At 40.2% G+C, this 27,264-nt stretch overlaps 1 protein-coding gene and 1 long non-coding RNA gene across 4 annotated transcripts in view; one reads left to right on the plus strand and one right to left on the minus strand.

Moving 5' to 3' along the window:
• LOC115018235 (collagen alpha-1(XXVIII) chain-like) overlaps positions 1-24,898 on the plus strand; it is a 30,230-nt gene extending 5,332 nt beyond the window's left edge. For all 3 annotated transcript variants that reach the window (XM_029447152.1, XM_029447159.1, XM_029447167.1), the window contains 31 exons: positions 1,214-1,267; positions 1,396-1,440; positions 1,617-1,643; positions 2,009-2,053; positions 2,336-2,380; positions 3,775-3,828; positions 5,144-5,212; positions 5,317-5,385; positions 6,581-6,649; positions 10,470-10,538; positions 11,220-11,288; positions 12,551-12,619; positions 12,705-12,773; positions 12,858-12,929; positions 13,426-13,494; positions 13,615-13,686; positions 13,826-13,894; positions 14,377-14,445; positions 14,857-14,925; positions 15,248-15,316; positions 15,586-15,654; positions 17,704-17,772; positions 17,880-17,948; positions 18,043-18,123; positions 18,239-18,274; positions 18,676-18,712; positions 18,878-19,435; positions 20,275-20,672; positions 20,751-20,964; positions 23,549-23,743; positions 23,940-24,898. In XM_029447152.1, the coding sequence (XP_029303012.1) occupies positions 1,214-1,267; positions 1,396-1,440; positions 1,617-1,643; positions 2,009-2,053; positions 2,336-2,380; positions 3,775-3,828; positions 5,144-5,212; positions 5,317-5,385; positions 6,581-6,649; positions 10,470-10,538; positions 11,220-11,288; positions 12,551-12,619; positions 12,705-12,773; positions 12,858-12,929; positions 13,426-13,494; positions 13,615-13,686; positions 13,826-13,894; positions 14,377-14,445; positions 14,857-14,925; positions 15,248-15,316; positions 15,586-15,654; positions 17,704-17,772; positions 17,880-17,948; positions 18,043-18,123; positions 18,239-18,274; positions 18,676-18,712; positions 18,878-19,435; positions 20,275-20,672; positions 20,751-20,964; positions 23,549-23,736 (2,961 nt within the window). In that variant the 3' untranslated portion in view covers positions 23,737-23,743; positions 23,940-24,898. The remainder of the gene's footprint in view (positions 1-1,213; positions 1,268-1,395; positions 1,441-1,616; positions 1,644-2,008; positions 2,054-2,335; positions 2,381-3,774; positions 3,829-5,143; positions 5,213-5,316; positions 5,386-6,580; positions 6,650-10,469; positions 10,539-11,219; positions 11,289-12,550; positions 12,620-12,704; positions 12,774-12,857; positions 12,930-13,425; positions 13,495-13,614; positions 13,687-13,825; positions 13,895-14,376; positions 14,446-14,856; positions 14,926-15,247; positions 15,317-15,585; positions 15,655-17,703; positions 17,773-17,879; positions 17,949-18,042; positions 18,124-18,238; positions 18,275-18,675; positions 18,713-18,877; positions 19,436-20,274; positions 20,673-20,750; positions 20,965-23,548; positions 23,744-23,939) is intronic.
• On the minus strand, positions 20,222-27,194 carry LOC115018263 (uncharacterized). Its single transcript, XR_003833339.1, has 3 exons — positions 27,068-27,194; positions 26,401-26,494; positions 20,222-21,527 (listed from the first exon to the last, which is right to left on the minus strand). It is a non-coding gene; the product is annotated as an uncharacterized LOC115018263 (long non-coding RNA).
• Between the last annotated feature and the right edge of the window lie 70 nt (positions 27,195-27,264).

A 27,264-nucleotide genomic window follows, 5' to 3' on the forward strand; every position in this document is an offset into this window, starting at 1 on the left:
TTCACAAATTGTTGGTTGTCAGTTGTTGTGTCCTTTCACTATTTCATATTGAACTCATTGGGGTTCCATGTTGGCCCTCCTCTGCTACATACAATAAGATTAAGTCTCTGAGCTTTTGAAAGCCACGTGTATTCTTCTGTCCATAAAAGACAATAACACCAAAACTAGCACCTTTTGAAGCGCCGTAGAGGACAACACAGCTGACAAAGGCCTCCTTGATGCCAACAGGCTACATAATTGCAGGGTTTTGGGGAGGTTTAGTAAATCATGCGGTTTGGAGAATCTCTGTTTCCCTGCAGCAGTGAGAGTAAAGCAAATGCCTTACATTCCTCTTTCAGTTTATTGAGAACAGGCCTAAACAGATATTTACATGGGAAATCAGGAGGATCATGTCTCTCGAAAGAACCCAGCCTCTTGGGATTGTCTGAGGACACATGCTCGCTGGATAGGATGTTACATGCATGACTTTCTTCGCCTGCCAAAGCCATGTCGTGATCTGAACGCTCCTTTTATTACACAGAGAAGGTCAGCCGCAATTAGACGTAGTGGTTTTGCTTTGATGTATTTTCACAGGATGAGAACAGAGTAATTACCCCCTTAAACCTAATGCTCCGAACAAAAGCTGTTTCACATCAGTGGCAGCAGGCGCACACTGACAGAAGCAGTGTGCACAGACGGACATTAAAACAGGGAGATACTGGAAATATAAGAACATGCACAGTTCACAACGCACATGCATGAAAACAGAGAGAAGAGCCAGACCGTTGTTCGGGTCAGTCCTCACACAAACGCAGACAACTTGTAGACCCCTCTGACTCATCTGCTCCCAGACTTCACCAGTGCTGCTTCAAACTTCAAACATGTTGTTTTCATGAGGCCTGTCGCTCACCAAAAAGAGCTCTTTAATTGCGTACCGCAGAACATAAAGCAGCTAACGAGAAGGAAGACTATTCTATTAGCCGCCATTACATCAAAGTAAACCATGGATGAGCAGCTACACTGCAATTTACAGTTATTGTTCTCCTAAATAATTTTTAGTTTGACATTTTGGGTAATACGCTCATTTGCATTCTTGCCGAGAGTTAGACGAGAAGATTCAAAACACTCTCATGTCTGTTTGCTAAATATGAAACTACAGCCAGTTAGCTTTAGCTGCAAGTGCTCCTGTTTCTTTTGTCTTCTGCCTAATGGTGCTCCATGATTTCCTTTACAGGGTAAGAAGGGTCGTCCTGGAGAAGATGGAACCCCCGGCTCAAAAGGGCTGAAGGTGCTGCTTTATTAAACAATCTGTTGATTTTATTTATTTATTTTTATCAGACTGCATATTATAAACTTTCTACCAGTTCAAGCCAGAAGGCTTTTGCTTGTAAAAACTAAAATCCTTCTTTCCCTTAGGGTGAGGGTGGGCTCAGTGGACTGCCGGGTCGGGAAGGATCAGAGGTGAGTAGTTAAGATTAAGATTAAGTCTAGATTGACACAAACAGATAAATAATGTAGTTTTACCTTTCACATGAACATTGCTCAAAAAGGAAAAGAGACGAGTCTTGTTCTGCAGCCTGTGTGGCCATGTTTTGATTGTTGCCTTCTGACTTAACAAGACTGTTTTGTACACACAGGGAAAATCGGGATACAAAGGAGAGAAGGTATCGTATGGATTCTATTTACTGCAGGCCCTTTCTATAGACCCTCATGGTTTGTCAAAGTATCGGGTTCCCATGTAAAATCTGCAACAGTGAGAGACTTTAGAATGATGTTTTCCAGACCTGATACAGTGCAATGAAAAGCAGCATTCACAGGAAAGACTTTGAAATATAATGACATTTTGTTTCATCTCACTTTAATGTCAAGCCTGTCCACGAGTATCTCTATTTACTTTATTTGTCAAGGTATTTAACTACGTAAATCTCATGTCCCAGGTTGCATCTCCTGGCTGGGATATTAAAACTTGAATTTATGCAAAATGATGCTATGCTAACACTTCACTAAACTACTTTTGCTTCTCTTGCAGGGAGAGAGAGGGGAGTGTGGCACACCTGGAATTAAGGGAGACAGAGTACGTTGCCCTTTTTAATGTTTTAAGAATTTGAAACCAAGTTTAAGTCTAATTTTCAGTTTTATTTTGTTTTTGTCATTGTTTCAGTGAAATCTGCCAGAACTCATTTGCCCATTTTAATTTCAGCAGAATACAAATTACCTGTATAAGGGATTTAAAGCTTTGGTTTTATGCTAATCACAGGTTGAAGTTCATTGTGCTTTTAATCTATATTTTTATTGTTAAGTATTATTTATGATCACCATTGATTACACATTTATAACCACTCCTATTCTTTTCTAGGGTCCTGAAGGTAACATTGGCCCAAGAGGAAATCGTGGACTTCAGGTTAATTCTTCTTTTTATCATAAAATCCAATTGACCCTTTGCTAAACCCCATGTACTGTACCATGTTATTGCTGCTACATCTGTCAAGCTATCCATTCTAGCATGGCACATATGTATTTTACAATGACGAAGATGGCAGATTTAGTAGTAATTTGTGAAACAATGCGTTTTTGATTTGTTGATTTTATCTGAAATTACTACTACTATAGCTAGCTAGCTAATTACCACTTACTCCTTGTACTGGTTGAACATGTAGTTTCTAGCTAACTTCAATGTTTCCAGCCTACTTGTTTAAAACAAGAGCTTTATAAAAGGGTCTTAGATATGACGTATACATACAGGATATAAAATATGCATTCTCAAAGTTTTGAGTTCCAACTTAAGTAGATGTCATATGATAGAGGGCCGCACAGGACAAAACCTCCTTTTCTCCTCAACCGTACTTTTTTCTGTGGTGGCTTTTCCAACTCACTTCCACATTAAAGTGCTAAGCTGTTCAGTTTAGCAAACAGCACGAGCCTTGATGACAGAACGTAATTCCCAGTGGCAGTTGCCATGCAACCAGAAGCTTTCTACAAGTTGTCATTCGATTGATGTCAGTCAGTCTCTACACGCCCACACAGTCCTGAGAAGTGGTCTAAGCAGCAAGATTAACTGAAAGTTGATACATGTTTTAAATGTAAGCTATTGGAAGGGAAAGTATTGAGATGGACCGCGAATGAATAAAATATAATAAATGCATTTCATGTCGTGTTCAGGGGCCGCGCAGGATGATCCTGAGGGACTTTGAGAAACTATGATAACGCCAAAAGTCAGTTTTGCACCAGATCCACATAAAAGACATAAATAAGGATTAGTTTTGTTTTTGTATTGTAGGGTAGCCATTCCTACTATTATATTACAATATTATGAATACAAACGTTGACAAAATTGTATCCATTGTAACATAACCCTAATGATAGGGTTAAACATAATATGTTTCAGTTTTACGAAAAAAATGCTTTGAGGATAAGGACTAACCAATGAGTTTGGGAACGTAACGTTATTTTGGGTAACCACTAAGGTTAGCCTAAACTCTGATATAGTAGCGTTAGCATATTAGCTTCCACTCAGTGGATGGTCCTGTGCTGAAAATTGACTCCACAAAATAATGCATTAAGTAGTGGTTTGCACCTTGGCCTTGGAGTAACGCTTGGTTACTACTCCACGTAGTAGGCTAGTTGCGGTTTCTAAGCTATGAACGGATCTCTGATCGGGTAGGGGTTTGACAGTCACTTGTGCCATTTTCGTTTCAACTATGTCTTGTTCAGGGTCCGCCTGATCCTTAATAAGCTACAATTACTGCTAGGTTAAAATACCCCTATGTAACTTTCACACACTTATTCACAATTCAGGGAACGCTTGGTCCACCTGGCGATGTCGGACCTGAAGGGACAATGGGTAGAAAAGTAAGTATTCTTCAGTCTTGAAGCTTTTGAAATCACTTCATGGCATCCTTGAACCAAACCTCTGAAATCTGGCAAATGTGTAAGTACTAAAGGAAACTACAAAAGAAGCAAATCAAACGTTCTCCTTTCCGACGGGCCCTTCCTTTACACTTGAGTGAATGTACTTCGTGCCAAAGACTGGTCTTTCCCCTTCTCCAAAACCAGATGTATATCTGAAGGATACAGATTTTTTTTTGCTTTCCAGTCTGGTTTGAATTAAGTCTCTTTCATAGTTGTATGAAATGCCAGGGGATTCATCAGCACAACGATCATGAATAACGTTGTTACCTGTGGAGTGGCAGAGTTAAAAGATCATGGGCATAAATAACATCACTGACGTCAAGTATCCCTACAAGCTGATCAGACATTTGAACATTTATTTGTGAGTTATGATCCATCTCCAGTGGAACATTTGAAACCCCTTTGAAGTATCTCATATGTTATTACCGTGTCAGTTTATTTGTATGTCCTTACTTTTTGAGCCCCCTCTCTCGTGTTATAGCTGAGGCCACACTCCCACCAAGTGTTCCCTCCTTAATTGTGCAGGTGTCGAGTGGGAAGAACTAGACTGGTTTGCTGGTTCTGGTTCTGGTCATTGGCATACCTGAGCAGCTCTAACTGATGTTCGACCATGTGAAGCCTTAGACCCAGGAATCAGCCTAACAAAGCATTTGTGCATCTGTTCGTGTCTTAGCACATGTCTGTCCCTGCCTCTCTTTTATCCACACTCCCACCAAGTGTTCCCTCCTTAATTATTTTGGAAGAATGTTCATGTCGATTGTCTGGCTGTCATTCTATATCACCTGAATGGCAGACTAATGTCTGGCTTTAAACATTGTCCTAACTTGTCTGAAAGGGCAAAGAAAATGAAAAAAAAGTCAGTGCCGGTATGCGCCCGCTAACATCTCCACACCCTCTTCACGCCTCTTACATGCCCTCCTGCTGCATACCATGGCCGTGATTTACAACCTCTGAGCGAATAATTGCATTCTTTACCAATAAAGTCCTCACTAAAGGAATGAAGGGACCCTATAGTGCATGTCTAAACCCCCTTTAAAATAGCTAAACATTACAGGTAGGAAATGCAGTGTGTGCAGGTGTCGAGTGGGAAGAACTAGACTGGTTTGCTGGTTCTGGTTCTGGTCATTGGCATACCTGAGCAGCTCTACTGATGTTCGACCATGTGAAGCCTTAGACCCAGGAATCAGCCTAACAAAGCAGTTTGTGCATCTGTTCGTGTCTTAGCACATGTCTGTCCCTGCCTCTCTTTTTATAGGGGGAAAGGGGACTATCTGGGCCACCTGGAATCCAAGGGGAAACAGGGATCGGCCTTCCGGGACCCAAGGTAATGTCTGACACCCTATTGTTTTGGAAAATGAAGTCATGAGAACATAATAATCTGCCTGTATGTCTCACCCTGCATTCATCTCGCTCCCTCACACTCCACAGGGTGATGTCGGTTACCACGGGCCAACAGGGCCACCTGGTCCTCCGGGACTTGGCGAGTCTGGACCATCGGTGAGTAAGAAGCACAAACCCCTCACACCCCAGCCCCCCGTTAGTGATGCTACTATGTTCCTGTCAAGCTTTTAATTCTAGCACTGCACATTTTATACAGTTTAAAATGATAACACAGCAGATCTACCATCACAATTCAGTCATTTTTGAAACAGTGTGTCTTTGATTTACAGAAGCAAACCAAAGCAGGCTTCTCCTTTCTAACCCTTTCTGATTGAATCAATTGACATAACGACTGTGGCTAGCAGACTTAAACACTTGTTGGTTTTAAACTGTCTTTAACTTACTTTTTGTTTGCAATCATTTTAAACAAGGACCCTGTAAATGGACATTAAGATGCACGTGTGGTTGTATAGTCACTTAGTGGTATAGTCACGATATAGCTATTGTGCAAAAACTGAGGCTAAAGCTACTTGTCCCTGACCAGTTGATGATCCACGTGGAGGACATTCTGTAGCAGCAGCATTGTTTTTGTATTGCAGGGTGAAGCTATAGTAGTTAGCTCTAGTATTAGGGTATATAAAAATGTATAAGAAGAGTTTGTTCTGACATAACCCTGTATGGATGCTAACTACAGAGAAACGTACTTGGACAAAAAAGAAAGAGATTCAATTTTATTGTTTTATTGTTTATGGTATTTCAAATGTATTTGTTAGTATGTTTCACCAGATGAGGCACATACACATTACAGCACAGAACCACTTACACAATAGAAAGCGCTCTTGGAGAGCGCAGACCTCCAGCAAGGACGTTTCATGAAAAGTGAAACATAATCCGTGTATCTGCCCCGTGATTCGGATCCGCTCCAAAATTCAATGGGTTCTTTCTCGGCCCATGCTACACACTTCCACCAAGTATCATGAACATTGGGACAGTAGTTCTTCTGTAATCCTGCTGAGAGACAAACCATACTGAAAACATATCCTCCTTGGCGCCGATAATAATGGAGGAGGGGCTGTTTTTCTGCGATAATATGATGAGTTTGTACCTTTATCTTAGAAGTTTGGCTGGAGCTGTAAATGTCCCATATGTCATATTCAGGGTCTATCTGATCCTTGATAATCTACAATTACTCTAACTTTGCTCTACCCATGTGTCACCTTTACACACACACAATTCAGCGAACTGTAAATTGTTAAAGAGGTCATTTTTTATGTTCCTCCCGTGGTCATTTACACCGTTTTGCTTTATTCAGGGACCTCAAGGGCCGCAGGGAGTCCAAGGAGAGAGAGGACAGATTGGGGAAGGTCTCCCTGGATCAAAGGTGAGTTAATGTCTTTTAGGTCTCAGGCTGTTGGGGCTCACAGCTTTTCCTGGGAGGCGTATGCACTCAAACCATTAAAAGCTTTGAACCCCTTAGACCCCATTTCATGCATTCACCTTCAATTCACCCGCCCTTAGACCCCATTTCATGCATTCACCTTCAATTCATCCCGCCTACTTACTGACCTGCGCAGAGGACCCAGCTGGGCTCCAGATTCCAGTGTGTAACGACAGATAAAAGACACCGTGTGTGGTTATAGGAGATATACTGTACAGCAGTATGGCTCTCATTACCTCATCACATGATCCGGTCCACTGATAGTCCCCGCTGAGCACATGCCGGTGCGGAGCGGCTGACGCAGTGATGAGACAGGAAAATAGCCAGGACACCTCGTGACGGGACGTAGTGAGTGACTCATTGAGGGAGGAAAGAATTAGTCTGTTCCTGTGTCTGTCTCCCCGTAGGACACACACACACACACACACACACACACACACACACACACACACACACACACACACACACACACACACACACAGCTACACATCACGCTTAGATATGTTATTTTCCTTTATGATGATCAGTTGTTTTTGTTTTTATCTTAAAAATTAGTGTATTTTTCTTGGGAATCTGAGTTCTTAATATAACCGGCAGAATTCCACTGCTTGAAGTGCTGAAACAGCTTTACAGAAGTACAAGGGTGACATTTGCAGGAAGTGTTATTATACAATTAAATCAATAAATAACATTTTTATTAGTTTGGATGTGTTATTGTGTGACTTTCGGATCCAAAGTGCTGTGGACGCAGCGCACTGGACTCGCTGGTGGAGTCTGAACTTCATGTACAGAAACTCACCAACTCAACATTTAGTTCCTCGACACGGTGCACGTCGTGTGTGTGCGTCACAGAAATCACCTCAAGTTTCTTCACGCTTAGCTTCCGTGCTGGTACTCCTGTCTATTTCTCCAACCTCCGTCGGGTCACGCCGGTTAACGTTTTTAGACGCTATTTTTACACTAAAACAAGAGCACTTTTCACAAAACTTAATACATACATAAGGACGCTATAAGGAAGCTACAGAATTATATAAAAACTTTAAATAAATAATGCACCCAGCTTTTTAACAAGCTATAAATGTCTGCGCACAAACAAATTAACTTTCCTCCAGGTGTGTAAAATGTTGTTTTGGCAAATGTATGTTTTTTAATTTCTGTACCCGAGTTCATTTAACACTTTGATATTTTTAAACATCTGCCCCGGAGCCATGTCAGCTCTATAAGTGATCCAATACCAGAGCAAAGCCCTTTGTTGTTTTGATAAATGCAGACAGTTAAATGAAGCGTGATTAAGTTAATGGAATGTCTTATGTAATGACAGATGTAATCACTTTTTGGATTTACATCAGAAGGGGCTATAATTCATTTGAAATTAATACGTTTTCTACTTCTCCCGTCTATCGACTTTCCTCTGTAACAGCTAGTTCCCCTCCTGAGCGGGGTATGTCGCAGCCTTAGATTAGCCTCGGGGAGCTCCTTTTTTCCGCATCAGGAGATCTCGCCGCGGACTCGCAGGTGGCGTTCTCGCTCTATAGCAGCGTTCTTCACATGGCGTGTCTCGACAAGCTCCAGACGCACAGCAGCTCAGCAGCAATCTTACCCATTTTCCACATCATTAGCACCTCGGCCTGTGTGCCAAAATGGGAGATCACAGAGTTATGACAATAAATCTATACCTTTTTGAAACTGACAAATGCGGCATTACTATGCTAATCAAGGCACTTCTGCATCTGTGACTGTGTTTCTCTCGTCCTTGGATGACCTTGGAAGACGGGGAAAAGTTCTCTTCCCTCATGAGTCATACGCAGTCAGACAGTGCTGTACTTTTTTCATTGTACTTACTGTCAACTTGGATTACTGGTCTAATCCCTAACTGTATTTCTATTTCTGTTTTTTTTAGACTCATAGATCCTCTCCAGACACATTTTAAGGGATGTTAAATTCTCTTTTTCCTAAATAAAATGGCGAGTAACCCCGACTAACTACAGAGACGGGGATTGCAAACTACAGAAAGTGTGACTGTAACTTTTGAAAGAAGAAATAAAACATTCTTCCTCATACAAATGAGAAGCTTAATTCATCAAATTAAAACACACTGTTACTAGTTCAACACGTGAAGGGATTTTGCTGCCTCAACTGTATTTGTTGTAATGTGACGGGTAGTTAATGCTGCTTTAAGCAAACATTACATGGCTATCGCTGTATAATACAATTACATGTCTTGTCATGCTTTTATAGTTACATAGTCTCGCTTTAAAAGAAGCCAAAGAGTCTCAGCATATGTGTTTAATCCTGTTACTGTCATATAAAACTTTAAGTGAACCTGCTGGAACACATCTCGACAGGCTTAGAAGCATCACGTTATCTAGAACAGTAAGCTGAGCTCGCTCTAACAATGTCGGCTTTAGGTTCTGTATTGTCATGTGCACAACGATTACAGAGGAGCACAACATCTCAGGCTCCCTCCAACAAGGCGCATTCAATATGTATAAAGAATGGGAATCTAAGATATACATTTTAGGGATACAATGTAACATAATATAGAATAAAATAATATAGATCTGTCGTGGACAGGATGGATCCATAAACACTTTGTGCGGGTCGTTCTTTGCCTTAGAATAAACTATCAGGAGACCTCAAGCCGAATAGTAACAGATGATTTTCAAAAAACGTTTTGTTACCATCGTATTACGAAGATAACATGTTCGCTCCTTGTACTGCTGCATCCACATCTTCCCTGCAGACTTCCAAATGACTTCTACCTGCTGACTGCTGATGAATTCTCAAATTGCCGATTTATACTGGAAAATATGTACAACGGCTGGATTCTGATCAATGTAGTATCTTCCTGCCCAAACATGTACAGAGGTGTGAGACCAAATATACAAATGATAGGAAAACATGAATAGTATATTCTGTTTGCCTTTAAATAAACTGATCGCGTGTTGTATGAGTGGAATATTCAGCGAGTTTTAATTTTCCAAGCTTCAGAGATAAAACCAGCCCATACTTTTGCCATTTCTCCTTTTCATCAAACCAAAATGAGATGCCAACATCAGGTTGTTAGCATGCTGACATGCTAACATACAGCCTCACAGATCTGCTTGCATGGTTTCTGTACTCTGAAGCTCTAAAATATCCATAGTTGCAGTTATGCTGCATGATGTCATGAAGGACACACACATTCATATTTCTGGGAGGTTTAAAGAAGTCTTCCCTGCAGGCGAGGAATGTTGAAAAACCCTCTAATGACAAACTCTGCTGATGCTTTCCATCAGTTTATATCGTTAATTCAAAGGGAGGAAACCAACAGGAAGTTTTCGAAGCGAAGGGGTCTTTAAAATCAGATGTGAGACTTGTAATAACTCACAGGGGCTTTGAAGGGCATTGTGTTGGTTTCTGTGGCAACAGACAATTTACTCACACTTGGTGCCAAAACTATCTGACAGTGAAATGTGTCTGTCTGGTTACTGTCTCTGTAAACAGGCTGTCCATCAACCTCCGCTTGACATGTACACATCAACACAAACAGGAATTTAAAATGTTTCCCCAAACATCAATCAGAAAGAACATTTAGCTTCTATAGTCTGCTGTGTCAAGATGTGCACTGGGCATGTGGGGATGAGATCACGCAAAGGAAATTGATTGAAGATTTTTTTGTGAGAAAGCAGAAATGTTCTGGCCTTATTATGCTACATGTGCTCTCTCAGAGTTTTCATAAATATCAAGTGCAAAATGCAATACATTGTGTGTGTCTTCACAGGGAGAGCGAGGCTTGGATGGGCCGCGGGGGCTCAGAGGACAGCCGGGCGCTGGAATCAAAGGAGACAAGGTACGGAGTGGCTGTAAATAAGACACCTGGCTGAAAAGCCTTCACAGAGTCCCGTTGTGAAGAAGGCCAATAGTTGGCAGAGCCACGGTGAATGCATTCAGCGCGGTGTTATATATGAAGTCACCTTCTGCAGGTGATGAATCAAGGTTAAAGCCTGGGTAGTGTAGGAGGAGTGCAGCTTCACAGTGCTGCGCTGTGGGGAAAGCTCTGCACAGGAAGGTGTTCTCTCTACCTTTTCAGGATGCGTTTTGCAGATCTCTGCAGCCATCTGGCAATCTGTTAGCTCCCAGACGTCACCGGGACATGACGAGCTGATTTTAAAATGTGTTTTTAAAGTTGCACAACTCACCTTATGTCACTGGAATATGACGTTAACGTTTGAGTGATTGAAAACCCGGAAAAAACATAGGTCTTTAAAACTTAAAGGTTTTAATGTGGGAGTTCCCGGCTCGGGTCGTGCTGACACTTTTACTGCAGCCTGGTGGTGAAGTTCATCACAGATAATTGCAATGTTTTCCCGTGGTAATGACAAATCAGTGCCTGCGGGGTTCTCTGTGCATTAACATTCTATGTTTATTGCTTTCCATATGCAGTAAATCATGAAATTGTCGTTGGATGTCATGCGATCGACACTTACAAGCTGTTATCATCATTAACCTTCATTCTCATCTGAACCTGAAGGGGGATTTTGGCCCTCCAGGTTTTCCAGGGCCGCTCGGCCTCCCAGGAGCCGGCATCCAGGGCGAGAAGGCAAGTGGTCCAATGACATCACTTATTAACTCCCACTTTGGATTAACTTGCCATACAATTATACTTTGCACGTTATTCCTTAATGCCATGAATGTAAATTCCATATGATGTTTGTTTCACATGTTTTTTTTAAAGCAAGACTCTCCTCAGCTTTAATATCATCTCGTTGGACTCTTTATGTATAAATCCAAATAATTGAAATAAAGATGAATTAGATGAGATATGAAGTCAATCTGATCGTCCGTCATAGTTAAACCAATATGATGCAGAAGTTGAATAACTATAGTAACTAAGTGCAGTTTACTCAAGTCCTCAATTTAAGAACAATTTTGAGGTACTTGTACTTTACTTGAGTTTTCTTTTCATGCCACTTTCTACTTCTACTCCAGGGAAATATTACTGCACTACATTTGTTGCTACATTTACAAATTAAGATTTTTGCACGGGAAACATATGAAGAGTTTGACTATAAGAATAAAAACCTTTTTGATTATCATTTAATACAAAAACATTTTATTGTTCCAATTTCTCAAAAGTGAAGATTGTCTGGTCTTCCTTTTTAATAATCTTTAATTTAATATACATATATATTTTTTAATAATCTTCAGATTGGTTGGTAGGACACGTTTTGTGTTTCTCATTATTTTTACTGTGGAGAAAACAATCAGCAGATGAATCCGTACTGAAAATAATCTTTAGTGGCAGTCTGATATAGAAACTACCATAAAAGATTTATTTTACAGTAATGCATAAGCAATAATAATCCAACAGTATGATGTATAATACTGTACAAGGGACGTCGAGTACCTTTACTTTTCATATTTTAAGTACATTTAAATTTTTTACATTCAGTATATTTACACTGATTATATTTGCATACTTTTATTTAGGTGACATATTTAATGCAGAGTATTATCACAGTAAAGCTTCTGAATACTTCCTGGTTTCATTTCACGGGGACGATATCTCTGGTTTTCTGCATCCATTTTTCTTTTCTTTTTTTTACTGTCAATCTTGAGAACAAAGTTATAAGACTGCAATTAACTTAATAATGAAGTTTGACTTCTCTGTGCTGGTTTCTTGTATGAAGCAGAATACGTTCAGTTACAATAACTACGAAGAGCCGAGGGTATAATGTATTTTTCAAACCTGACCATCACTAAATAACTTTCGCACCGACCCTTAGCCTTCCAGTTTTTACTTAGTTTTCATTTTCAATAGATGGTTCCTCTTTTTATAACTCTATCTATTTATCCCTGCAGGGCGTGGAAGGACCAAGGGGGCCGCCGGGGAGCAGAGGCTCCACAGGGGAGGGCTTCCCTGGATCCAAGGTTTGTTCATACACTCAGTTTGACGATGATGCCAAATCAACACCCACAGTTTAAGTTAAGTAATATTCTGTGTCGTCTCACACAGGGGGACCAAGGATTGCCGGGCGAGGTCGGCGCCTCAGGAGAGAGAGGGGCGGGCGACGCTGGAGCTAAGGTGAGTCAAAGGCCAGCAGCAACCGGTATCGAAATGTTCCTAAATGTTCCATAACCTGACACAGATCCATAAATGTGTCCTCAGGGTGAGCCCGGGTCAACGGGAATGTCTGGTTTGCCGGGTCTGCCAGGGGAGGACGGAGCCCCTGGACAGAAGGTATTTAAATCATATTTAATATAAATATTCTCACCTCATCATTATGAGGACAATACAGATTAGAATTCTTAATTTCTCTTAATTCACATGATTCCCACAACCTGTTGTCCTCCTGGATGTTTTTACGTCTGCTCAGATTCAGAACCATAATTGTGCTTGATCTGAATATATGTTTGGAATTTTGGTTTTAAACTAGATATTTTAACCATTTTCTTTAAATCTAGCAATGACCTTTTATTCTAATTGTGTTCATGCTGCATTATAAAGTATTACTATACATACATTTTAATTCATCTTCCTCAAAAACAGCATTAAGCAAAATAATAATAATATTAAGCAAATGACTCCACAGTCTTATCATTTTACATCACCTCATTGATCCAGTCATCCAACTCATATCACCCTGAACAGCCAACGTACGCGCAAACTTGTGAAATCTGTTTCCTATAATATCAAACCTGTGAAATTAATAACTTGTGTATGTTTGTGTGTTTAGGGTGAGCCGGGACCTTTAGGTCTCAGGGGGTTAGAGGGGGCAGCTGGAATTGGCACCCAGGGTGAAAAGGTAAAAAATAAAAGTCACATTTCCTGCTCACGTCTTGCACTTGGACTTCGCTGACCTGAATATAATAAGTAAAGTCACAGCAATCAGATTATTAACTGTATTCCTAATGTGGGCTTTCAGGGCGACCAAGGTCAAAGAGGAATCCGGGGCTTGAGTGGTCCACCTGGCATCGCTGGACCCTCAGGACCAAAGGTGAGGAGCTGCATGAGCTATAATAGTTCTATGCATTGAGAACCTGCCCAGGACCTCTGGAAGAGCATAAATGGTAAGGAATTATGAAAAAGAACGAGTTAATGATTTTAACCACTTTTCTTGCATTAATCTCCTTCAGGGAGAACCGGGGTCTCAAGGCAGGGGGGGTTTCCCTGGTCCACCGGGCCGCTTCGTCGCCGGGCCCAAGGTAACCACACTGTTCATCACCACAATGCGTCATGTGTATCTTTAGCCCAGTTAACGTGTTGAACGCGTTCCCCTTTTTTTATTTTAAATTGTGCATCGTTTACACTCGTGTTACAATCACCGTCTGTTTTGTGCGTTACTGTCGCAAACTGTCCATCAGTGGACGAGTACAGGAGCTGGTGACGGCTGTGTGCTCACCTGTGTGTGTCCCGGACAGCATGTCAACTTTGAACATTGTGTTAACAGATCGCAATCGACAAATCCTGCTCATCCTGTCTTGAAACAATCACATTAATAAACTTTCAATTTAATCATATTTATTACCAAACTAACTTTGGGAAACTTAGTATAGCAATGCATCATAAATTATGATGTCATCACAAGTTTTCTATGTAAAATCTTAATCTGACTTTAGCTGTTAAATGTATTGGATTCTATATTTTATAAATATATTTTACATAATATTGCTAACGTGTGTTTCAGGGGGATTTTGGCCCGAATGGTCCTCCGGGTCCAATTGGGGAGACTGGATACGGACTTCCTGGTCCAAAGGTAACACTCAGTATAAACCTCGTTTTCTAAAACACAACAATGTGTTTGTAGCTGTCCACACACACTTTAAACGTGTTGTCACAGCTGAACACTATATTTGGATCCATGATGGAGTGAATCTAACGAGAAGCAGATCCGGCAGAACATGTGCACTTTCATTACAAACACCATTTCCCAGCATCCAGCCAGAACAGGCAGGATGCACACATCCTGCCGTGCTGTCCTGCAGTTCATAAAAGGCTACAGCATGTTTTGTAACCTTCCCCTGTTTTGACGCATTGCACAATACTTAGAATACAGAAGCGGCACATGTGTGCATTTATACCCACATTCTTTTTTGAGTTTGCTTTGAACATCTATCTGTAAATCACTTTGTATCCTTTGCATGAATGAATTATTTGTGTGCTGCAGGGCGACCGTGGAGACTCAGGCCCTGCAGGTCCATTCGGTCCCAAAGGAGACGGCTACCCCGGCCCTATGGTGAGGAGCTGATTTAGAGACTGACATGCCCATAAATCTGATGGTCCATCCGTCTACACATTCGTCTATACATCTTTTTGTCTCCATTATTTTACTCCTCAGTTCCAGCCATATATTTACTATCAGACGTTACAGTAGCTGACCCTCATGTACCTCTTCTTATTAATATAGCAAGCAAACACATGGCGAGAGATTTAAAGGAATAGTTCAACATTCATCATTTTCATTTGTGGATTTTCTCATAAATTCTGTTAAGATTTGCAAAACATTTGGATGGAAACCCATCTTATTGTATTCTACCTCCATGTCCTGTGTCGTTTAGGGCCCTTCTGGTCTGCCTGGACTTCCAGGAGAAGCTGGACAGGAAGGACTGGGCATCCCTGGACCAAAGGTGCGAAATAAAATAATGTTTGTCAAGTAAATGCAATTTGGTGGCAAATGAGAAAGCATTATGTATTAACTAATATCATTAAAAATGGTTCTTTTTGTGAGGCCTCTGCTGTGAAAACTGAGCCAAAGCAATTGTCTAATACTGGAAGATCAATTTCAAAGTATTTGAAGTGAAAGATGTGCTTATTTGTCTGAGGAAAGTATTTAAATAAAACAATGTTTTCATTTGATGGATTGTAAGTGTGCACTTCACTGTCTTCTCCTTCGCAGGGGGATGTTGGTTTCCGAGGGTTGCCTGGTTTACCAGGATCTCCAGGCGAAGGCCTCCAAGGATCTCTGGTACTTAAGAACTTTCCTTCTTCATATTTTACATTACTTTGAATTAAAATGACTTCTATTTGGACTTTCTATAACTCATAAATAACGGTTTGTATTCTGTTTCTGCAAACGCGAGTGAAGGACAACATATCAATGTGTTTACTTGTGCAGAAAGCCTGCTGTAATTTCATTCGACATACAACCAACTGGCTGGGATTGAGTCATATTTTCTGAAGAATTACATCTTTGCTGTAGTCAAAGAGTTCCAGATTGAATTAAAAAAAAAAGTGCTTCTTCTTGTGTGCGAACATCCTACCTCTGAGGCCTTATATTCTCAGGCTGACAGTTCATTTGTTCAGGGCATTAATCATGATTTCCTCCGCAGCACTCTGACACATTGATGCAGAGTGTGAATCTCCACAGACATATGTGTGTGATGAGAAGCAGGCTTAACTGAAGCAACACTTATCCACAAGTCACAGGTGTGAGTGCTTCAGAGCCACGCAGCGCCAGCCAGGAGTTAATAGAGGACTCAACTAAAGACGTAATGTCGGCGGACTCTAGCCCTTATCCATGTTGAGAGTGTCGTAAATGCACGACTCAGAAATATAAGACAGATGTAAAGATAGAAATGCTTTTTCTTAGAAATATAGCATTTCTCTTTTCCCAATTCATTTGAACTGAACATCACGATCCCCCTGAGCTGCAGGTTATTCACATCACCTGTTGGCTCCTAATTAAGAAGTGAGCGCAGCTTGGTGCATTTTCCCTCTCGGCCAATCAGAGTTTAACAACTCAAGATTTTAGTTCTATGAACGCAAGAGTTTATGTTTGCGTAAAGAACCTAACGCCCGCAGGCTTTATCCTATTTATTGGTTAGTTTTTTTTATCAAAACCCAGTTCATACACATTTCCTTATTAATGAGGTCTGTCAGTCCGTCCCATTCTCATGAACACGATATCTCAGAAACGCCTGGAGGGAATTACTTCAAACAATTTCACACAAATATCTAATAGGATAGAATGATGAAGTGTAGTATGAAGTATTAAAGAGGCATCTTTTCATCGTGAAGACACTTGTGAGATTTGTTTCTCCTGGGTCGGGAACTGGTTCTCAGGCTTCCTCCCGATCATCTGATATCTGGCGAATAAGTACCGCCACACGTATTCATTTCACATCTGTTGAAGAGGAATCATTGGTTACACATGTGAGATACATCGCTGGTCTGACTTGAAACGTGCTCAATCAAGTCAAGTTCAAGTTTTATTTATATAGCAACACTAGGGTTGCACTCTGTTTTCAGTTACAACAACAAAACATAATAATAAAGCTAATGAACTCAAACGTTAAAGAAACTTTTTCGTGGTTTACAATCTCGGTGTAGCCAGCGAGACTAACTCTTCCATGCATCGGACGTTGTTTACGTCCAATTAGCACACCCGGCTTTATCGTCTATTTTACTCTAAATGGAACCATAATTTACAAAATATGACTGAAGAAGACTTGATGGTAGTGATTGAGACCATAAACTTATTTTAAAAATGTTCACTCAGGTAATAAATCAAGTGAGAAATGGCATAATTTTCTCATACATACCCAAGGTATGTTGTTTTCTTGAGTTTGAGAATACAGCGCTTCTCCAGCAGCTCTCCTCTCCCCTCTCCCCCCTCTGTCCTCAGACCCTCCCACCAGACCAACACGGCATATGCTCCCGCTTCATACAGTAACCTGTACTCTCTGACATGACCTGCGATTGCCCACAGTCTAGTTTTCTTTCAGACCACTTGAATTACAATATACTGAGAGGTTATTATGGAATGTTTTTCCAATGATACTAGAAATATGTGGCCCACCCCAGCTTTAAGTCACTTCTGCATTGGCTTCACTTTTCAGAGCCGGAGGTTGCTGCCTGCTTGCGGCGCACCCAAAGGAAAGAAAGGGCTTTGTTACCAACAGTGTGTCTAATACGTCCTTGGGAAATTTACTGTAGGTGGGAAAATGTCAAGGGAAATTGTATTGAATAAAAAGGCCCTTCCAATGTGATGCTTATTGTATCCTCTGTACTGCAGGGTAACCCTGGGCGGCCTGGGCCAGCAGGGCCAACAGGGCCACAAGGACAAGGAGTTCAGGGACCAAAGGTAGGCCAGGATTCTTTTGTCCTTCGTATTCATGTATCTGCAAACTCTATGTGAGAGGTCTATAACTGCCCTGCTTATAAAGAAGTTAATTCATGTGTTTGATTCAGGGTGAACACGGGTCCCAGGGTGTGACAGGACCACGGGGGGTCCCTGGAGAAGGCTTTCCTGGAGCTAAAGTGAGTCCCCATGTTGTCCAGGACGTCTGAATGTGGGTTTGTGTGCACATGTTATGTTCCGATCACTGATATTTTGCGATGCAATGTGTGACAGGGCGACCGCGGCTCGGGAGGAGAGAGGGGGCTGAAGGGAATCAAAGGAGAGTTCGGAGACCCTGGAACCCCGGGGCAAGCTGTGAGTGACCCTTATGATGCTTTTATACCTCCGTTTACTGTAAATACAATTTTTAATGTGTAGAAACTCTGACACTTTCTGAATATTAAAACAACTGTTTGTAATCTTATTTCAGGGCGTATCTGGTGTCAAAGGTGAAGCAGGCCTCACTGTGAGTCTCCTCTCTTTCATATACTTTTTCCAGTGCTAGCTAAGTACATTTACTCAACTACTGTACTTAAGTACACATTAGAAGTACTTCCATTTTATGATACTTCTAATCCTCTATCTCAGAGGGAAATATTGTATATTTGATGACATCTTTAGCTACTACTGTAGTAACCTTTCAGATGACATTTGTCATACCTTCCTGTCCAGTGGAAACCCTGTTTCTCCAAATTTGGTGATTTTGAATTGTTCTGATAAACCGAAGGATTAAGTGTTATATTTATTTAGTTGAATATTGCTATCTTTACATAAGTAAAGGATCTGATTATTTCATCCATCTCTGGCTTTCAGTTACTGCTCCTGCTTTATTTATACACTCACACGGTGTTGGTTTATTCATTTCAGAGAGAGGACATCATTCGGATGATCAAAGAGATCTGTGGTAAAGTATTTTCTTCACCTTCCAGTATTGACTTACAGCACAGAGGATACAGTTTCTGAATGCAAGCCACTGTCTCATCTTATCTGTAAATCATTAGATCAGATTCCACCTCATCAAAGTGACATTTCAGCCATGATCTCATATGTTGATGCGATGTGCTTGCAGGATGTGGGATCAAGTGTAAGGAGAGGCCCATGGAGCTGGTGTTTGTCATTGACAGCTCAGAGAGCGTGGGCCCAGATAATTTTGAGATCATCAAGGACTTTGTGAACGCGCTGGTGGACCGAGTCACAGTGGGCCGCAACGCCACCAGGATAGGCCTGGTGCTGTACAGCCTGGAGGTGAAGCTGGTGTTCAACTTGGCCCGCTACGTCACCAAACAGGACATCAAGCAGGCCATCAGGAACATCCCATACATGGGAGAGGGCACCTATACGGGCACAGCCATCCGTAAAGCCACCCAGGAGGCCTTCTACAGCTCACGACTGGGAGTCAGCAAAGTGGCCATCGTGATCACTGACGGGCAGACGGACAAGCGAGAGCCGGTGAAGCTGGATATAGCTGTACGAGAGGCCCATGCTGCCAATATTGAGATGTTTGCTCTGGGGATCGTGAACACCTCCGACCCAACACAGGCTGAGTTCATGAGAGAGCTCAATCTGATCGCCTCTGAACCAGACAGCGAGCACATGTTCCTCATCGATGACTTCAACACCCTGCCAGGTTAGAAACTTATCTTTGGTAGTGTTTTGGTGTTACGTCAATACTAGCGCGGAGATATTAGCTTATTGCGCTTATATCAGTATCTGTGCTAAATGCTAAAGATAGTTTAAAAAGATTTGTGATATTAAAAGTGTTTTTAGACCAAATGCAAAGCAAATGTGCACCTTGTGTTACTCACACTTTTCGCAGTATTCCTAACTAACGTATATTTGCCCTTAACAGCCAATGGGAGCAGTAAAGTAGGTTTTGTAGTAAAGTGCAACCTTTGGAATCAAGTAACAAATACATATTTTCAGAGCTATCAATGTCGTCCTATGGCTACGCAGAATTTTTTCCAAGCACTACTTGTTTGTGCTGTGTTTGTACTGTTCTGACGTTGAGTCGTAAAAATGTTGCTAAAATTTTGCTAAAATCTAAAAAGAGTCTACAGTCATCAGCTCTGTGAACATGTACAAGCTGAAAACACAGCTTTGCTAAATGCTAAACATCAGCATGCTAACATGCTGATGTTTAGCAGGTACAATATTTAACATATTCACTATCTTTAACATTTAACAATCAGGGCAATAAGAATGTCATTAGACTTACAGGTATTTGTTATAAACTAAAACAATTGGATACATTTTTCTTTTTGACAAATGATTGCACGAGGTGACAATTTTATGATAAATTTCATTGTTGAGATATTTTTGGACCAACATAGTGGACCAACCAACAGATCCACGGTCACGTCCCCACAGCAACACTGCGAGCCTTTCACAATAAGTGTTCAATCTTTCGAGACAGCACTTCCTGTATCTCTGGCTCTGACTTCTCCTCTCTGTGTCTTTCTGTCTCAGCACTGGAATCCAAGTTAGTCAGCCAGTTCTGTGAGGACGAGAATGGAGCCCTGATATATAACAGAATAACTAACGGCTACAACGGCTATGGAAACAACGGCAACAGGAATGGCAACAATGGGAACTATGCCAATGGAGGCTACGCGTTCCGGCCCGTGACTGAGCAGCAAGTACTGAGCGGCCGTAACACTGGCACCAACACTGGCACCAACACTGGCACCAACACTGGCACCAACAGTGGAGCCAGCACTGGCACCAGCACTGGCACCAACACTGGCACCAACACTGGCACCAACACTGGAGCCAGCACTGGCACCAACACTGGAGCCAGCACTCACAACCTTGGAGGCCGGGTAGAGACCACTAAGCAAGGCAGCAAAGTCTCCAGCACAGGACAAGTATGGAACATATGAGTGTTTAATATCAATATATTATATATTTTATAAATCTGTTAACTCTGGTTTTGTCCCTATCAGGGAGGAGGAGGGCAGCATGTGTTCACTGGGACACACGTGGGAAGCGAGCGCGGGGACACATTTAACCGCAACACCGCAGACAGAGTGGACTCCTCCAGTACACGAGGCTCCTCCTCATCTTCATCATCTTCTTCTACTTCTACAAGAGTTATCACATCATCCTCAGGTGTATCCATACAACATGTGCCTGCACTAAAGCCAGCACTTCCCAAAGGTACAGATTCTGCTTTTATACCTTTTTAGATAATTGTCTTTAATAGCCGGCGCATGCAGAGACATGACACACGGAGCAGTTGTCCACAACAAACCGGTTAATAGTAATTACAGAGAAACACTATCAACAAAAGGAAACATATCAAGTTGCTTCCTGTAAATGACTCCTCAGGCAACAGAAAGTAAATAAATCATACGTTCAGGTTCAATTAAAATCAAACAAGCAACAGTGTTTACATTTTAATTATAGCGTCCACCTTTTAAATGCATCATTCCTCAAAGTGTTGTCAAAATAGTTGCACATTTCAATGATTGAATACAAACTGCACTTGTGGTTGAGTGTACACCAGCTGCAGCGTGCTGTAGAAATCACTCAGCACCACTACGGATCTTTGAACGTGAAGTTGAATTTAAACCTGTAAGACCCACATGGGGCCGCATTTATCAAGCTTCTAATAATTACACTTCAGTGCTCCAAGAACCCAGCCTGAAAGTTAAAAATGAGATCCATTTATTAATCGTCTTCTTCTGACGTAAGAGTCTCAACCCACCAGAGGCAAGTTCCTGAGGAAGAAAAAGATTTGAATTAGAAATGTACAGAAAAGAGGAGCATTTAAGAGCAGCTGTCCAGTGATCAGATCATTAATCACATGTGTGTCACATAAGGACAACTTCCTTATTGTTCATGCTCCTCACATTTTACTCCGTTATACAGAGTTATACTGAAAAATACCCTTCAGTAGCAATTATCATGTGGAATAAACAACAACTGTACTTCTAATATAATTATATAATATTATAAATATATACAGTTTTCACTCGCCGAGCTAACTGGGTCGCAGACGGGTCATATTTCCCTGTGATTTGCTTCAGTCATGGATAGTTAGAGCTGCGGTGTAATCTGCACAGACGACGACTTGAATCTTAATTTTAATGAACTTAAAGCCTCCAGCAGAAAGATATGGAAGATTTAAAAGTGAAGTAAAACAAATGAAGTGAAAGTGTTATATGGATTAACTGTGTCATAATTCAATGAAAAACATATTAAAATGCTAATTATTTGACACTATGTTTTATATATACACACAAAATATGTATATATAATATATGTATATATGTATATATGTATGTATATATATATATATATATATATATATATATATACATACATATATATATATATATATATATATATATATATATATATATATATATATATGTATGTATATATATATATATATATGTATGTATGTATGTATATGTATATATATGTATATGTATGTATATGTATATATATGTATATATATATATATATATGTATGTATGTATGTATGTATGTATGTATGTATATATATATATATGTATGTATATATGTATATGTGTGTGTATATATATATATATATATATGTATAGGTAGATATATATATATTTATATATATATATATATGTATATGTAGATATATATATATAATATATATATATATATATTTATATATGTATATGTAGATATATATATATATATATATATATATATATATATATGTAGATATATATATATATATATATATATATATATATATATATATATATAATATATATATATATATATAAATAATATTTGTATATATGTATATATATGTATATATGTATATGTATATTACCTTAAATATAAAGTAAGAATGATCCGCAATGCATTTTTGAGACTGCATTAGATTGTAAGGGTTATTACTGCAGTTATTATTGAAATATCTTCTACACTTTGACTTCTGTTTGTATTAGACTGAAAACAATATATTCAGTGATCATGCAACAAGACTATAATTGATAAAACATCATTCCAATAGTCTCGCTATGTTCTTTCCCTGGCAGTTTGTGGTACGGTCGCTCAACTGGGAAATCAGAAAGCTGGAACTAATTTCCGAGTGAAGAGAGCAATTCTGTGGCGTTCCTCTAAATCACTTGTGCCGATAACTTTTAGCTGCTGTTCAACTGAAGCTGCTGCTGACAGGAGCTGGTCTCACAAGACGCACTGTCACTGAGATCCAACTCGTACGCTGTTGCACGAAGCTGCCTGCTTGAGCAGGACTAATTTACCAGGAATTTGGGGTATTTTGTCAAAAAGTGAAAAAGCGTCGTCTACAGTCCTTGACTGTGTGCCGGCAGGGAGACGTATGTGTGTAATATCTTCTGATTTTACATTTTATGAACCTAAAAATATACTAAAATATAAAGACGCTTGTTAATGCCAAGTCTGAACAGGCTCAAGGACAGACAAAACCACAGAGAGATGCATATCTACTGCAAAGAGACACAAACAAGAAGAAGAAGCTAAACAACTATAAAGTGTGTGTATCTTGCTCCTATGTAGGTGATGGAGTGCCCCCCCCCCGGGCATGTCTGCGCCTAGGGGCCCATTGTCTCTTAATCTGCCCATGAGCACATGTGGTGGAGCGCAGTCTGCGGTTATGATAAGTGCTTTGTGATTGACAGGCTCAGTAATGAGGTCATGTAGGTGAGGAGCATGGAGGCCAATTATTTTTGATGCAGTGTGGATGATTTTCTAGGATCTGCTCCTCTTCCTGCAGAGATTGTACCCTTGGACCCTCGCTGTGGCCTGGTTCTGGACCAGGGCACGTGTCGAGACTATAACATCCGCTGGTACTACGACAAGCAGGCCAACGCCTGCGCACAGTTCTGGTACGGAGGCTGTAACGGCAACAAGAACCGCTTCGACACAGAGGAGGAATGCAAGAGGACGTGTGTGATCGTCTGATCCCCCGGTACGCTTTATAATTCACCCCTCCCATATTAATTCCATTTATATCATTCACACCTCGTCTGTCAAACAGCGAAATCATTTTTCTTCTTCTTTTTCTTTTTTTTTTGCAATTTCCTCATCCGAAATGAGGCCACAGCAATTTTATTGGTTCCAAATGTTTTGGAGTATTAACTTTCTCATATGTTTTCTTTTTCCAGGAGGCTGAGTGAAGGCATCTGCCGTACATCTGCTGCAGATGCTTCAAGGAGGGGCAGCTAATACCAGCTATTTCTCACAGGGTTATGTAAAGTTTCTGCATAATTCTCAGGCTTATACAAGCACACTGATGTTCCGTATCACTGTTAATTACAGTTCCTGTCTTTGTGCCTCCTCCTATACACTTTATGCAAAATGATCCTCCTCTAATTACAGAGGAAAAGAGAGCCCAGCTTTACCTCCGTTGTTGTTTTAAATCAGCATCTAACGCAGGAGAAACTCAGGAATACAGATGAGCACTCTCGCTGTGTGTGTCCACACAGAAGATTCACACACCTCTCGGACATGATCACGTTTTTCAGTCTGTGAGTGCTGCAAAGATTGTGAAAATGTGGACTGAGCAGTAAATACTCTGTCGGAATCATAAATCAGTCAATCAATATGTCATAAATACATAGTGTAGCTAATTATTTCTTTACATAATCACTGTAAGGCATTGTAGTGCTTAATAACAAGAGCCAATAACATGCAACACAAATGAAGCCTCTCATTACTTATATCAATAAAATATAGTTTGTTCTTGTTTTATATATATATATATAAATATCACTGATGCTCTGTAACTTCATGGAATAATTTTATGCTTTTGAATGTGTTTTTTATTTTAAGATTTTCTGAATGAAAATGTGATGTTTTGTGTTTACATGTTTGTACTTCTTTATTACCACTAACTGTCGACATTTGTTCAAGCTGATGGACTGACATTTACACACACATACACACACACACACTGCCCTCTACTGGGTATCACATGCTCATGTTACTGGAGTCAGTACTACAGTACAACATACTAGAACTGTACTTCCATTGTTGCTTTGTCACTATATTCCCCAGTTGTACTGTATAAATCCATATTGTACTGTTACATGGTCAACATCTGATGTCCAACATTCTTAATAAATCTGATCCAAACTAATAGTTTCATGGTATAATTATATTATCCTCCTTTACTTATCATGATAACAGTTATATATAAAGTATTCTATACAATACTTACTATGTTATTATCCATGTTCAGGGTCACAAGTTACCAATTGTTCTACAAATCCGATTAGATAGATAATCAGTGTAGTGATATGTTTATATTTAACTTTTAAACTTGAGAATGGTGAGAATATTGTGTAAACAGGAGGTATCATTTGTTCGCCATACATTTGGCATCACTAGTTTGACTTCTAATTTTTGGTGGTGCTGGTGGTATTTAACGTTGAAATCCGGGTACAGCACCTTAAATTCTTTGTTTTACCGACCCGTTATTATTCCTGACTCACATATGATTGACTGGCTATGACCCCTTGACCTCACTTAGGTTTAGTCAACAAAACTACTTGGTTAGATTTACGAAAAGATTGTGGTTTGAGTTAAAATAAGTATATCTGTTACATAACTTTAGATACATATGTAAGTTAGATACGTAAAGTGCATGACGTAAGTTAGGTACGTAAGTGACATAAATTAGGTGCGTAACTTAAGTCAACGTTAAGTTTTGGTTTCACCTGGGACATGAACAGCGGACCCTTACATCCATCCCGGCCTCCTTTTTGGAGGTTGGAGTTAGTTGAAAGGTCTCATACAGAAGCTAAAGGTTGCCATACGCTTTGGTATCGGACGCTGTGACAAAGCGTCAGTATTTTGACGACCTGGGAATGAGCCTGGGCTGGTTTTGCCTTTTAAATTATTTAAGGTTGAAAGAGTTGTATTATTACTATTTTAAAATATTGGGTGGGAAGATTAAAAAAATAATAATGCTGAGGAGTGTCTTGCTTTTCCAATAGCGTAATTGGGTTCACCCCCCCCCATCATTTCCATACAGTCCCTAAAGATTCTACGAACATGCATACATGTTTGCAAGACATGTTTTAGAACTTTGCTTTACCAATCACACAGTCTGCTCTCCCCTTCTGCTTAAATTACATGTTAGACACTTGACAAGTGGCGTAGTCTGATCTATCTTTAGTGCTGCCCACGGGAGAAATGTTACATAACTCTACACACTCCTCACACTTTATCAGGCCGCATAAATAAGACTTAACAATAGAAGATCCTATTGATCCAGACACATCAGTAATGGCCTTTTTATCATTTTGTGCAAAAATGTGTGCGACTGTGAGCGAATTGACACGATTTATCTTCCAGAAAGAAAGAAAACTAAGTAAATGTTTTCAGCACTGACATTATCTCAATGATTGAGGTGTGTTTTAAAAGGTTTAACTGCAGAGCAACACACACACACACACACACACACACACACACACACACACACACACACACACACACACACAACCAAGCAGCTGGACACCCCACGGGGAGAAGGAGGAATCATGCTGATTGGTGGACAGAACTGTGTGTGCGTGTGCATGTGTGTGTGTGTGTGTGTGTGTGGGGGGGGGGGGGGGCTCTCACCTGTTTCTGCACACAGCTGCTGCACACAAACTTTCTTGATCCATTTATAGCACGATGTTTTTGTGTTCTTCAATCTCACTAAAATAATGCCATGCTGTGATGAGATGAGACAAAATGAGGGGCAAAAGATTCAGCTGAGGAATTAACAGTGAAGTAAATAATAGTATAAAAATACCAATGAGTCGTTAGAAATAAGATATTGTAGAAATAAAAGCAAACACAATGTTAATTGGACTTTAAATCATAGAACATTTGTGGATTTTCTCAATTATTAGTTAGTAGAGTAAACTATAAATCGAAACACAAATTAATTGGCAACTTCTAATATTATATTTGCTGATTGTTTTGACAGATATAGAAATGGAATATTTTGTGGCTTTGAAAGTAACTGATGATAAAAAACTTTGTAATTGTATTTGTGGCGGTGATAGTGTCTATAATTATAATTATCGATACTAATTGGTTGCTTGGCTGCTTAGTGACAGTATGTGAATTCCAAAGTATATGTAAAGACTAAATCAGTAAAGTTGATTTGGCTGTTACAGAATTAATACATGAGGTACATGAACGAATGAATGAGAATCAGATATAAATAAAAAGATGATCTTTTACATATATTTTTGAAAGTGACAGCAGCTGCTTTAAATATCCTCCCGGTCATACGTACCGCTTGAGGCGAGCTATTCGAGGGTTTTGACAGCATTGTCTGCGCTGTTAGTCGGCCACATGACACTTTGGGAGCTGAATCATGGTGGCAGATCCCCAGCCTGAGCAGCCAGTTGCTTCTTTCAGTCTGTGACAGCAGCTGCTCCAACCGAGGCCTGTACTGTGCTGCGATTTGGCCCAGTCAGATTCCACTGGAGC

This window comes from Cottoperca gobio, chromosome 2 (genome assembly GCF_900634415.1).
Source record: "Cottoperca gobio chromosome 2, fCotGob3.1, whole genome shotgun sequence".
Taxonomy (NCBI): domain Eukaryota; kingdom Metazoa; phylum Chordata; class Actinopteri; order Perciformes; family Bovichtidae; genus Cottoperca; species Cottoperca gobio.